Source organism: Sinocyclocheilus rhinocerous, unplaced genomic scaffold, assembly GCF_001515625.1.
Source record: "Sinocyclocheilus rhinocerous isolate Xijiao unplaced genomic scaffold, SAMN03320098_v1.1 scaffold11825, whole genome shotgun sequence".
Lineage (NCBI taxonomy): Eukaryota > Metazoa > Chordata > Actinopteri > Cypriniformes > Cyprinidae > Sinocyclocheilus > Sinocyclocheilus rhinocerous.
This window is the reverse complement of record NW_015628311.1, coordinates 15033-29405: the sequence shown is the minus strand read 5'-3', so window position 1 is coordinate 29405 and position 14373 is coordinate 15033. Positions and strand designations below refer to the sequence as shown.

Sequence of the window (14373 nt, the reverse complement as noted above, 5' to 3'; positions counted from 1 at the left end):
CGTAACTTGTCAGTGAACTACGGCTCTGTGTAGTAAATTCTGCTCCATCTGAAAGCACGTGATGATGATTTCCTGCTGATTACAGAACCGGCTTTTTTAACAAAATGCGCATGACAATCGCATTCGATTAATCGTGCAGCCCTACTAGGTAGTTTTTTGAAAGTCGCTAAAGGGGACTGAAAAGTCGCTAAGTTGGCAACACTGTGCATCACCATTTCTCCAACTACAGGCTAGGCAACGGGTCAAACAGAAAATGCATGCTGCGTTAATAAAACTAGTGCCGTTAAAATGAGTTTGCGTTAACGCGTTAATTTTGACAGCCCTAATATTTTTTAAACGTCTATATTGTTTTTATCAGTTATGTTTTAGTTAAAGTACATCAAGGTAGCTAAATTAAAATGAGAAATGTTGGCTTGGCAACTACCTGAAATTATATATATATTTTTATTTCAGTTATTTTTTTTCCGTTGATTTTGGTTTTAGTTAACTGTAATCACCCTGCCTGCTAGTAGATGTTTTGATCTTGTGGCGTGTTTGTGTGTGGTTGCAGGTCCAGCGCTGAGCATTCGTGTCATGACCGACAACGGCGGCAAATCTAGAGGCTTCGGCTTCGTCAGCTTTGAGAGGCACGAGGACGCCCAGAGGGTGAGAAGTGTTAGGCTTCTGTGTGTAATGCTTTTATCACGGTATACGGTATTATCATGGTATTGAAATTTAGTTGCAAAAAAGTGTTGTCATTAAAGTATAACAACTTTTTTCTTATAATAGAAAGAAATGAACATTTACATACAATAAAGTAATGCACAAAATATATATAAAGTAAAAAAAATCACACAGATTAAAGTGCAAAAGAATTATAAAGACCAATAAGTAACACTTTACAATATGATCTCATTAGTTAACCTTAGTTAATGCATTAACATTAATAATGAGCAATAGCTACATTTGCTACAGAAGTTATTAATCTGTTAAAAAGTACAACTGTTAGCTCATTAAATAACACAGTTGCAACTTTTGATGTTAACAACGTTATTAAATATTATTTATATTATTTATTTGACCCTCTAACTCTAACACTCTCTATTCTAATTCTGTTCTATAAAAAAAACTTGCCCCTTTTAGACTTTACTAACTGATTGTTTTTTATAAAAAAAACAAAATTCTCTATTCTCTAAAAATGCTCTTCTTTTTCTATTCTATCTGTTTCCTTTTTATTTATTATATAGTTTAAAATAAAAAAAACCTTGCTACGTGTACTGCGTTAAGCTTAAAAATTACCTAAGATTAATGAATGTTTCGAATAATTTCATTGGCAGTTTAACTAATGTTAATTAATAGAGCCTTAATGTAAAGCGTGACCAAGCAATAAAGAATCAAAAAAATTTCAAACAATATCTAGGGCATGTTGTAGAGTAAAAGCATCGCATGGTGTCATAACACTGATAAAATGTAAAAAAAAAAATTAAAGACTGATTAAAATAAAAAAAAGTTTGAAAATAAATAGCCAATTAAGTCTAAATATTTAAGTATTTGGCGCTGTGCGAATACAAAAATCTGAATGGCTATTTAAATCATTTAAACACATTTCGGAAACAAAGTAGCGCAGCTGCTGTGTTTACATGGTTTCCGGGGTAACGGCTGCATTTCTGCAGTTTAGCGCCATCTGCTGTCAGAGTGAATGTGCTTTTTAATCCAGAGCGTCTCGCTTCTCATCCGTGCTTGTTTACATCAGAGTGCGCACGCGTCTGTGACGCAGCATACAGCAGTGTTGTGCATTGTGACTAGCTGATGGGAAAAATATTCTTAATGCATTCAAAAAATCTGAATTTGTAATAATTATTCACGGTGTTTTGAAGTGCACGTAATAACAATATCGTGCATATTCATTACCGTACCGAATACCGGCACATGTCTAATCCTGACGTGTTTCTTCTGGTCTTCAGGCTGTTGATGAGATGAATGGAAAAGAGCTGAACGGGAAGCAGGTGTACGTGGGTCGCGCTCAGAAGAAGGGAGAGCGTCAGACGGAGCTCAAGCGCAAGTTTGAGCAAATGAAGCAGGACCGCATGACTCGCTACCAGGTAACATGAGCTGTAGATGATGTAGATGAGAGCGGTGAAGGGTCGTCGATGTCTGTACGTGAACTTTAATTCTTTTTTTCAACAGGGAGTCAATCTCTACGTGAAAAATCTGGACGACGGCCTCGATGACGAACGTCTGCGTAAAGAATTTGCTCCGTTTGGCACCATCACCAGCGCTAAGGTACGTACTAGCTAGGGCTGAATGACAAAATTGATTGATTTTAATCGATCTTCATTTTAATGAATCCATAACAGTTCCTAAATCCCAAGATCGATCTTTTAGCCTATACTTTTTTTTTTTTTTTTTCCCCCGTTGATGCATGATAAAAATTTCACTAAACATTTGCATCACGCTTGCCATCCAATAATCACAAAAAGCTTTGTGCTTCGATACTTTAGAGACAACATTCTCATCTTTCAAATTAGGTCAGTTTTATCATGAAATTCAAACAAATATTTGAATAAATCTTGAATTAAAACAATGTTTTCATGTTTATATTTCCGCAACAAATTGAGTAGAAACATAAAAAATTGCATATGTGCAATTTAAATGTTTATCCAATTCAATTTTTATTTGCATGTTTATTATAATTATGAATAATTCTAAAATTATGCATAGAAGGTATAATATTAATATCTATTAATATTACATATATTATATATAAATACCTAAAATTAAATAGCAGTTGGTTATAAATATGATTATATAATATTATGATGTAGATTTTACATTTGAACCTTTCATATTAATATAGCTACAGGTTGTTTATATAAAAATATTATTTATAAAATGATGTGTATTAATAAAATAATAATTATATATGATATTTATGTATAAATAATTAAAAATTAGTAGCAGTTGAATATAATAGTGTAGATATTTTAACCTTTAACCGTTTTAACCTTTATTAATAATGTACCAGTGTGTTATATAAAATAGTGTAATAAAATGAGGAATTTAATATATATATTTTTAGTATATAATTTAGTATATATACTTTCTTCTTTCAGACGAATCCAGTCAAAGCCGTGACGGAGATGAACGGTCGTATCGTGGCCACCAAGCCGCTGTATGTGGCTCTGGCTCAGAGGAAGGAGGAGCGTCAGGCACATCTCACCAGTCAGTACATGCAGAGGATGGCTAGCGTCAGAGCCGTGCCCAACCCTGTCCTCAACCCCTACCAGCCAGCGCCACCATCCGGATACTTCATGGCCGCTATTCCACAGGTCAGAGGTCGCTTTCACACCGCTCGTGGGGGTGTGTGTATTTTTGGCTATTGCTACAAATATACCCCAGCGACTTAAGACTGCTTTTGTGGTCCAGGATCACAAATATCGTCTGCGATAATATCGTAGTTGTTGTTTTAACGATGTGCGATTTGACATTATCGGATATTTTGCAAAAACCATTCAAAACACACTTAGAGTGCATGCTTGCATTATGTGAAGTCTAGACTAGTGCAAGTGCACATTTAAAGTGTGTTCTTTCACTGCATGATTCAGTCTAATAAAATTCATTTGGAATTATCACAAAATTCAAGACACGGTGGCAGAAAATGTATATATTTATACCACTTCATATAGTTTAGAGTGCCGTTTTTCTCCAAAAATTACCATGATTACAAATGTGACAGTTTTTTTACAACGGTTCTATAAACAAGAAGTTTATACGTTTATAGACTTAAGTTTTAGACACCATATTTCCTGTTTTTGCGCTACTTCGACAACAAAAATAATTCCAAACACAGCCACAGCACTGTTTTGCGTCTCTGAGCAACATGACGGTGATTCGTTCATGAATGAATCATTCGTTAAATGATTCGGTTCAATCGCAATGACTCTCTTATTAACAGTGACTTGCTGCCACCTACTGGCGGTTTTAATTTCACATTTATAGTGTCTTTTATAATTTAAATAATTTCAAAAATCAGTATTCAGCGTTTTAATGTAACAAAACATTATTAATGCATTTGTAATTGCAGGTTAAATGCAGTCATGTCTAAATGACTAAATGATCTAAATGCCACTTCAGATGCAGCTTCTGTGTTGATTTCATTTGTTTGCTAACAGCCCAAATGTCTTATTATGCTAATTCACTGATTAAATGTAAGAATTTGACTTATAAGGTAATGGACACTTTTAGAAAAATGGCTTTATATAGGTCAAAATGCCCTTAAAATGTAAAAATCAGTTCAAACTTATTGGAAAAGATTAAAGTGCCCCTATTATGGGTATTGAAAGGTTCATATTTTGGTTTTGGGAGTCCCCAACAACAGGTTGACATGTATGCAAGGTCAAAAAACAATTTCATTGTCTTATAATATGCATTTATTTAACCTTACTTGCTCAACGACTCCCAAACGATTTGTTTTAAAAACGACTCGTTTCAATGATTCAGAGTCGACTCTTTCTTTTGAGAGACAATAACTTTATACACGGTGCACTTCCAGATTTAAAACTTTGCAGGATGTTTTCATTCACTTAGAGCTGTGTTGCACACTAGGGCTTGCACGATAAATCGAAATGAAATCGCGATTAGACAGAAGCTGCGATTGTCGTGTGTATCTTTCGGTGAAGAACGGTTCTGTGATCAGTAGTAAATCTCCATCTGAAGGCCAGAGAAACTCAATACGCCTCGCGGAAGAAACCCAGGAAATCTATAGCGGTTGCTGAATAAACAGAAGATTTAACTGCTTTCATTGATTCAACGTGACTAATAAACACGACTACGGAAATATCGTTTATCTGAGTTCTTATTATAATTTTCATTATAATAAAGTATATTTATATATGTTTAGAATACAATTGAACTGTTGTGTGCCTTATTCTGTGTAAGAAGCCACATCATCTCACAGAAGGATTTCTCACTCGGCTGACGTTAAGTGAGTTTGGAGTAAAAACATGTTATTAAATGTGTATTTACACGTGCTTTCAGATGGAGCAGCATTTACTACACAGAGCCGTAGTTCACTGAGAAGCTATGCAAACAGCTTTCATTATCGCGAACAATTTCTTCGATTTCATAATTGCGCAATTATATCGTCTGCGGACCTCCACACAGAATATAAAGAATATCAAAAACTTTAGGAGTCAGTTGTCCACGACAGTCCTTAAGATACCAGCACAATAACACACTCAGCAAAATATAGTGTAATTACCTAATGACTTTAAAGACTAAAATCTTGCGCTCTATTCAAATTACTAACTGCTTGTTTTCTTTAAAAAAAACAACAAAAAAAACACTAACACTAATCTTTTTGTATTCGGTCTATTTGTTTTCTTTTTATTTATTATACAGTTAACAAAAGCAAACAAGGCCTAACACTAGCTTGCTCTATTTTTTTTTTTCTATTCTACGTGTTTTCTTTTTATTATATAATTTAAAAAAAGTACTACGTGTGCTGCATTAGGCTAACTGAGACTTATAGCACTTGCATATCATTGCTCTTTTGTTGGTTTTGATTGCTTCCATTGTCCTCATTTGTAAGTCGCTTTGGATAAAAGCTAAATGACTAAAGGTAATATTCATAAAACCTGCAGTTTACATTAGACAGTTGAGCTTTTTTTTGTGCCTGTGGAAGTAACCGTGCATTAGCAGCAATCATGATGTGGTTTTTACTCGTAACCGGTTGTGCTTCTCTCTCTGTGTGACTGACAGGCTCAGAATCGTGCTGCTTACTATCCCACCAGTCAGCTCGCTCAGCTCCGCCCCAGTCCTCGCTGGGCCACTCAGGGTGTCCGCCCTCAGCGTGAGTCTTCGCCCACACATCCTTAGCCCTGCCCACATCTCCAGCACACTTGCACAGACCACCAAAGCTCTTCACTTCACTGCTCTGTTTCTCATCTCCGCTCCAGATTTCCAGGGCATGCCCAACACCATCAGGCCCTCGGCGCCCCGTCCGCAGACCTTCGGCGCCATGCGTCCCGCCTCGCAGGTCCCACGGGTGATCGCGCCCCAGCGCATGGGTGAGCCATGAACCTCGCGGTTATACACACCATAGATACAAACGCCTCACCTTTCAGGACAACTCACTTTTTTGAGATCAAAATGAGCTTTGCTTGGATCCAATGAGAAAGTGTTTTTATGAGGGGGGCGGGGCCGGGGGGGGTGTCTTGCAAGTGTACTTGTGATCTTACAAGGGTAAATAAATAACTGGGGCCGGTTGCATAAACTGTTTACACTAGTCTTAAAAAGTTAGTCATCTTTTTTCTTTTTTCCTTTAAGACTGGTCATAACTTTTTTTATTTTACGGACAAAATTCATTTTATGGACAAAATTCATTAAAAGGTCTATTGGTCTTTATTTGTATTGGAAAAGTAAGACTGATTACCCCTTGGCAGCTGCTAGTTTTATCTTTTATAACATGGGATTTTGACCACATATATTCAATCTTGGTTTTTGTAAAATGTTGTTCTTGAAAAACAACAAAAAAACGACTAGCTTCTCTAATCTTTTTGTATTCTATCTATTTGTTTTCTTTTTATTTATTATTCAATTAACAAAAGCAAAAAGGCTTCTAACACTAGCTTGCTCTATTTTTTTTCTACTCTGTTTTTTTTATAATAAAAAAAAAAAACTTGCTACGTGTGCTGTGTTAGGCTAACTGAGACTTGATATACAGTAGCACTTGCATATCATTGCTCTTTTGTTGGTCTTGATTGCTTCTATTGTCCTCATTTGTAAGTCGCTTTGGATAAAAGCTTCTGCTAAATGACTAAATGTAAATGTAACCATCCTACTTGTACAACGACATTTTTAGTTTTTTCAAACAATTTTAGACATTGTTTCAAAGCATTTTTATATTTCGTAAAATTCTTAAAAATGAGATACTAGTAATACGTTGCCACCGTTAATATTTCAAATCATAGCAACTAAAGCTGGAGAAACGCTGTGCCACCAAAACGTTCTCAAGCGCCACCAGCTGGCCGTTTTAAGAAGAGCACCTGACATTTTTTCAGCTGGCTAAAAACTCTTTGGTGGACACACGTTATTGAATATTTATTGTTAGGCATATGGCCTATTACTCTTTTTTGCATTTATGCAATATACTGGAGCCAAACCTGAGAAAGTTGACCAGAATATTCTACTGCGTTCCTGGACACGCAATTTGCGTAGCTGTAATTCATAGGCTGGGATTATGCTTATTGTGAATGAGCACGCACGAGCGCCCTATTTACGAGTGATTGGAATGCATGTTTAACTATCAAATCGGATGTTTACGAAGCATTAGTGAATCCGGAGGAGAGTTTTTGGGGAAGGTCTGTTTTATGGAATTTGCTCCTTTACGCAAGTTTCATGAATGAGGCCCAATGAGTGTGTATCTGCAGTTCACTGATCCAGATTGTGCTCCGTGTTCCTCGCAGCGTCTCAGGCCATGGGCCCTCGTCCCTCCATTGCAGGTGCAGCCACAGGAACAGCTCAGGTGAGAGGAGTGCCGCAGTACAAATACGCACCTGGAGTCCGCAACCCACAGCAGCACATGCCCACTCAGCCGCAGGTGCCCATGCAACAGGTACTCGCTTTGTTTACTGGAACGCTTCCTATTTACTCCCACAAATTTCTGGTTCAGTGTTAATTTCGTTGACGAATAATTTTCGCCATGATTTTCGTCATTTTGACTTTTTTTTTTTTTTTTTTTTTTTTTTCACCGACGAAAATGAACTATAGCGAGAAAAAAAAATTTGTCTTAAATCCAGAGGCGGACAGCAGTGAAGTATTTTTACTTTACTCAAGTAAATTTAAAAAGTATCTGAGTGTTTTTCTTTGGAAAACTTTACTTCTCTACATTTCAAAGCATGATGTCTTTTTACTGCACTACATTTCATAAATAAGTTGTTTGTTTTACCTTTAATGCTTAAGAACATTAAAAATGTAGTTCTTTCTTGTACTCAAGTAAATTTACTTTCATTTTATTAGAAGTAGGCCAACAGCGCCCCCTACGTTATTAAAACTTGTTACCGAACGAGCATTAGGACCCGGGGGAGGCTGCTGTTATTACTGTTTACTCTCTCACACAGAACACATTCTGTACTGCATTCTCCGTTTAAATGCAACGATCAAAACAGTGAATCTAATCGCCATTATTACCTTATCGGCGTGACATATCGGCATAATTTTTTATATCGGGCCGATGCCGATATTTACATTTAAAGACATTATCGGCCGATTCCGATATCGGTCCGATAATATCGTGCATCCCTACTATATAATAAGTCTCAACTGCCTGAATTTATTTTTGTCACAAAATATAACTTATCCAGCTCTTTATATAAAGTAGAGCTCGACCGATATATCGTTTAGCCGATATTATCGGCCGATAGGAGCCTGTCGCCCATATATTGGTATCGGCGAATATGCCGCCGATATGAAATTTTTTTTATACAGAGCATATAATGCAGATAAAATGCTTGAAATGGTGTAATTACTTAGTTTGTCCAGCAGAGCGCACTCCATTGTTTGCTACTGGCGTGGCGTTCGAAAGGGCTCCTCGAGCTGAAGGGATTCCCCGAATTTGGTGGAGATCCGCCGGTGCGTTCGCGAGATAGTGACACCAGTCAACACTTTCCCTTCAGTAAGGAGGCCTCTTGTTCAGGCAGCAGCATTCAAGCGTGGTCTTATTCGACCGTAAGTGCCCCGCGAAGTGGACTTCACATGATATTCCGCCATGATTCCAGTTCCAAGGGAACGTACACGTTACATTCAAAGGGCATTAAAGTGTTTATTTACGGAGGTAAATTGTCACACTTCTCTAGTAAGTTTCATCTGTGTGTGAAGACGGTAGCGCAAATCCGTGAATGAATGTTTCAAAGTGAAATAAACTTCAAGTTGAATGGGATTGAATTAAAGTTGTATAAACTTCAACTTTACTGTTCAGTGTACTGATGTCAGACTCATTTTGAATAAAGTTTGTTTATATGTATATATATTCTGTATTATCTTTATCATTATCTGTGTTTATATGTATATATATTCTGTTTATGTATATACTGTATTCTATATATAGTACCAGTCAAATGTTTGGACACACGAATGGGAAAGTGTCCAAACTTTTGACTGGTACTGTACTATAATATACACAAAGAATATCGGCCGATATATCATTTTTTTTACTCCCAAATATCGGTATCGGTCCCAAAAACCCCATATCAGTCGGGCTCTAATATAAAGCTGGATATATAACTCTGCAACTTGTTTAATACTATGTAGCAAATCTCAACTACTCGATTGTTGTTGCAAGATGTAACCGTTATTGTCCAGCTCCAATCTGATAAATGTGACTTTGAAGATGAAGATATTAAGATATTATAAACATTAACATCATGATTTACTGTCAAGCGGCTCTGAAACAACATGTGAAGAGGGGTTTTCAAAATTTGACTTGCTTTTTGCTCCAGAGCGTCACAGAGTGCATGTTTGCTTGTGTATCTTGCACAAAAAAGTGTTTCTTAACGTTTATGTATTTGTCTCGCATTCAGCCTGCTGTCCACGTTCAGGGTCAGGAGCCTCTGACGGCGTCCATGTTGGCTGCCGCCCCTCCACAAGAACAGAAGCAGATGCTGGGTGAGTTTATCCTTTTGTTCCTGTTTTGCTTTTTTTCGTGTATTGGAATGTGTCCCGTTTTGTGTTTTTTTTTTTGTTGTTTTTTCTGAGCAAAAATTAAGTCGTCATATGTTTTTACTGTTATTTACATAGACACCCACTGAAATGCCATTCATTGCAAGAATAGTTCATATACCAAAACATCTCGTCAGGTATATTTAGAATCATTAGATGTCATTAAAAGTCTCTATTTAAGGATCACAGTGCAGCTCTAAAAATACTAATTGTCATTGTAAATCTTTACCAATCTTCATTATTATAGGTTCTACTCATTTGTCAGCAATATGTTTTTAATCATTTAAAATATAATAAAGTTCTGTATAATGCATAATAATTTTATAATAATAATTTTATATATATGTTTAGTTGGTATAGGTCAGAATAGGTATGTAGTTTCATTTAACTTAATTATGTTGCACTGAATGATGGTGGAACATCATTTCAACCATATTTCGACACTTTAGTTATTTGAAGCAATAAAGTACTTTTTCCAAGTACTTACAATTTGAATTTTGAAATTAGAAACTGCACATTAAATCCAAGTATGTGTATATAAAATATACGCCAACATGTGATTGTTTTTATGTATAGTATACCTATATTTGCATTTTTACGTGTATTTTTAAAGATGTCAATTGCATATTTTAAAATGTATGTCAGTTAAAAAAGTCAATAGAATTTCAATGGAATATCTCCTTCATGCTCTCTTCTGCGACAGGTGAGCGTCTGTTCCCGCTCATCCAGAACATGCATCCCAGTCTGGCTGGAAAGATCACCGGAATGCTGCTGGAGATCGACAACTCTGAGCTGCTGCACATGCTGGAGTCTCCGGAGTCCCTGAGGTCAAAGGTCAGTGCTCATGGGATGCTCAGTTTTGTTTTCTGTTATTGGGTTTTTCCTGATAGCGGTGATGTGATCTCAGCACTTTGATAATGTGATGATGATAATGTCAAGAATGTGTTTCATCCCCAAACCAAAACTTTCTTTTTTTTTTGTTTAACCCTTGTACGACCTTATGGACATTTTTGTCTTTTCAGTTTAGTTTTTTGATCATTTTGCCTGTGTTAATGCCAACTGCATAAATTTTGGCACAGGTGTGTATTTTTATTGTAATTTTAATATTTCACCCTAATTTCCTTTAATCTATTTTACACTAGGTACAAAAAATAGTTCCTTTAAGGACAAAACCGTCCTCATTGAAACCCATTAAAACGGCAGTTTTTAATCCCAGGGCTGTTTAACTATAAAATGATGCCGTTTTTGTTAATAGGCTTTCATTCTGTTGGCAAGGCTTCAAAATTTAAATTTGTAAAAAATTTACCAGATGGTGCCATTTTCTCAGGTTTGGCCTATAAAGCAAAAACTCACATTTGTCCTGTTTTCTGCTTTTGCTGTATTATAGAGCCAGTGTGTCCTAAAAAAAGTGTGTGTTTGTGTGTGTGTGCACCTGTAATGTTTGAGAGAGAGAAATTATACTGTACCACCACTGTGTTCGCCAGCGGAGCTTTGCTGGAGTCCAATGGGGAAAGTTTGGTACTGCACCCAAACAAAGTCTTACTAAAAGCTCATTTTTAAAGATATCAACCTCAAATTCGGAAAACAACTTTAGATTTATGCATTTGATTTTCTAGCAATTTTTGTGTTCAACATGTTTTATAAAATATATAGTTTATATTAAAAATGGCTTAAACCTTAAATTTAAAAAAAACTTTTTTTTTTAACGTCAACAATAATCTGTCAAGGGTTTTCTTTAAAATGAGACCAAACGTAAGTCTGTACTCCCAAGCTTCGCATTTTTATGACAGTTTTTGGACATGGACATTTTTGCCCTCTATGAACTTATGTGTAACTTTTATTTTTTAATTGATGCACAAGGGTTAATATTCTATATATAAAAATATACTTTATATTCCAGGTGGATGAAGCAGTAGCGGTGCTGCAGGCTCATCAGGCCAAAGAATCTGCCCAGAAACCAGTCCCCAGCACCGCTGTGCCGGCCGTCTAACACCAGGTGAGAGGAGAACTTGGATGAGTTTTTCCTTTGCACTTTTTGACTATTAAAGAAATACAGTTTTTCTAATCTTTTACGTTTTTCTTCCTTTTCCAGAATGGTTCTCTTCGGCCCTGTCTTCACCAAGAGGGACACGGTACAAAAAAAAAAAAGTGAATAAATATCGAAAAACAGAAACTCAAACAGAAAAAAACAACAACACGATGACATCAAAATGTTTTGCCAGGTTGAGAAACTAACTCTTGACCTTGATTATATTAAAAAAAATTTAAAAAAAACATGCAAAAAAAAAAAAAAACTTTTAATTTTGAAAATTCCAAAACATTCCTTTCTTTTTATTCCTCTTAATGAATGCTCATTATCAGTTGTGTTCTGGCAGTTGATAGCTGAACATTTGGAAAAGTACATTGGATTAAACTGCTTGAATAAATAAAACTTTAAACATTCATAGTTCATGTGTTTTATTGAACAGCTTGACCCAGTGATGTGTTGTGCTGAAAGCCTTTGGACACAAAGCAGCTGCATTCATTTTTAAAAGAGCTGCACATTAGTTTCTCAGAAAGCATTTTTCCGATGTACAAGTTAGCCGTAATGAATGCAGAGGAACCTGCATGATGAGAATGTTGACATGGTGTCGTCAAAGGTAGAAAATGGCTCGTTTAATGTCTTCAGTCATAAGATGGAGTTGATCACATTTGGCACATGATCAAAGGAGAACTGTTTCTTAGATGCCTAGTATTGTTCTTCTAGAGTTTTGACGCCTTTGAACTTAAATGCATGCCTCTTTTAAGGCTGTTAGTTACAAGTTAACATGAACGAGTCGGCAAAACTGAAATGTACAAAATACAGCTGGAAAAACTCTTATTAAAGCAATGGTTGAGGTGTGCTTAGGATTGAGTAAACTGCTTGAATAAATAAAACTTTAAACATTCATAGTTCATGTGTTTTATTGAACAGCTTGACCCAGTGATGTGTTGTGCTGAAAGCCTTTGGACACAAAGCAGCTGCATTCATTTTTAAAAGAGCTGCACATTAGTTTCTCAGAAAGCATTTTTCCGATGTACAAGTTAGCCGTAATGAATGCAGAGGAACCTGCATGATGAGAATGTTGACATGGTGTCGTCAAAGGTAGAAAATGGCTCGTTTAATGTCTTCAGTCATAAGATGGAGTTGATCACATTTGGCACATGATCAAAGGAGAACTGTTTCTTAGATGCCTAGTATTGTTCTTCTAGAGTTTTGACGCCTTTGAACTTAAATGCATGCCTCTTTTACGGCTGTTAGTTACAAGTTAACATGAACGAGTCGGCAAAACTGAAATGTACAAAATACAGCTGGAAAAACTATTAAAGCAATGGTTGAGGTGTGCTTAGGATTGAGTTAATTTATCAACCTTTGCACTGGAAGCATTGACTTACCGCATTTAAACATTACGGAGTTCCTAATTCGTTATTATTGGCAGGACATGAATGTATTGGTTAACAAAAGATGGAAACTCTTATGATTGGTCCTGAATGCCTTACAGGATAATTTGATTTTTCCGATTTAATTAAAAAAAAAAATTATAAATTTTTTATTTAATTTGTTTATTTTTTTGGGTGAAGGAACATTGTCATCATTTGAAATCATTAAAATAACAGCAGTATTAAAATACTGTATCCGAAAAGTGTAACTGTTTTCTGTCACCATAAAGTGCTTCTTACAGTAAACCACAAATTTAACTTCTGTAAATATTTAATTCGGTTTTAATCAAACCTGTAAATCTGTGTCCCTTTAAGATCTTGACACATGTACACTAGATGGCAGCAGCAGCAAAAATAAATAAGATGGATGTTTTTAGGGTGTTTTTGGTTTTGTATAAAGCTTTGGCTGCATTAATTTTTTTTTCAAGATTTAATTTATTTTGGGGAACCCATGTTTAAACATGCCACAAAATTGAACTAAGCAATTACTTTTAAATATAAGTAACGTTTGATATTCTGCCATATTTAATTTATATAATATTTTAATGTTTTGTGTAGAAAAACAACGTTTTCTAGTCCGATAAGGCTAATACACCGTGAGCGTATTGCAGGAGGGCCGCCAAACTTAAAATTTATATTTTTAAAATTTTCATTACGTTGGATAACTTTATAAGATATTGTGAAAAGATGAGGTACATTTAAAACAAATACATATAATAAATAAATATAAAAAGATGAGGCGACCGTTAGGATCGCGTTCAGTTTTTTAGCGCGCAAACTGCTAGCGCTATATTCAGTCAGAAATGAAAGCCTTCATATCCGCATCTTCACGCATCATATTCGGTGAGTTGAAAACAATTACGTTTACTAAGCTGAAGACACGTTTGTTTTTATGTTTCTGAACGTTAATGTGAACTTTAGATCGAAATATTGGATTATACGTTTTGAATGCTGAAGTCGAGTGGAATCGCGTTCGCGTTATTCGCGTTAGTTAAATATATCTCGCTCTGTGGGATTATTAGGCCTTAAATAAAACCTTTCAATGAAAAACCTGATAGTTACTCATCTTAGACTGACAGGAAAACGGGTTATTCGGGTTCACCAACCGAAAGAAAACTAAACCATGGCCTTCAACTTTCCAGCTCAGTCATTCTTATGACCGTCATAAAATCTGGAATATAAATAGATTCAAAATGCTGTCATTGAGAAACATGAATC

At 35.8% G+C, this 14373-nt stretch overlaps 1 protein-coding gene across 1 annotated transcript in view; it reads left to right on the top strand.

Annotated features, from left to right (window-relative positions):
• The window catches only part of LOC107737293 (polyadenylate-binding protein 1-like), a 14960-nt gene extending 3000 nt beyond the window's left edge, over positions 1-11960 (top strand). Inside the window, exons 4-14 of the mRNA XM_016548759.1 lie at positions 551-645; positions 1944-2081; positions 2167-2262; positions 3093-3308; positions 5740-5830; positions 5937-6047; positions 7446-7594; positions 9558-9642; positions 10400-10530; positions 11597-11692; positions 11789-11960. Of these exons, the coding sequence (XP_016404245.1) occupies positions 551-645; positions 1944-2081; positions 2167-2262; positions 3093-3308; positions 5740-5830; positions 5937-6047; positions 7446-7594; positions 9558-9642; positions 10400-10530; positions 11597-11686 (1202 nt within the window). The 3' untranslated portion in view covers positions 11687-11692; positions 11789-11960. The remainder of the gene's footprint in view (positions 1-550; positions 646-1943; positions 2082-2166; positions 2263-3092; positions 3309-5739; positions 5831-5936; positions 6048-7445; positions 7595-9557; positions 9643-10399; positions 10531-11596; positions 11693-11788) is intronic.
• Positions 11961-14373: the final 2413 nt, after the last annotated feature.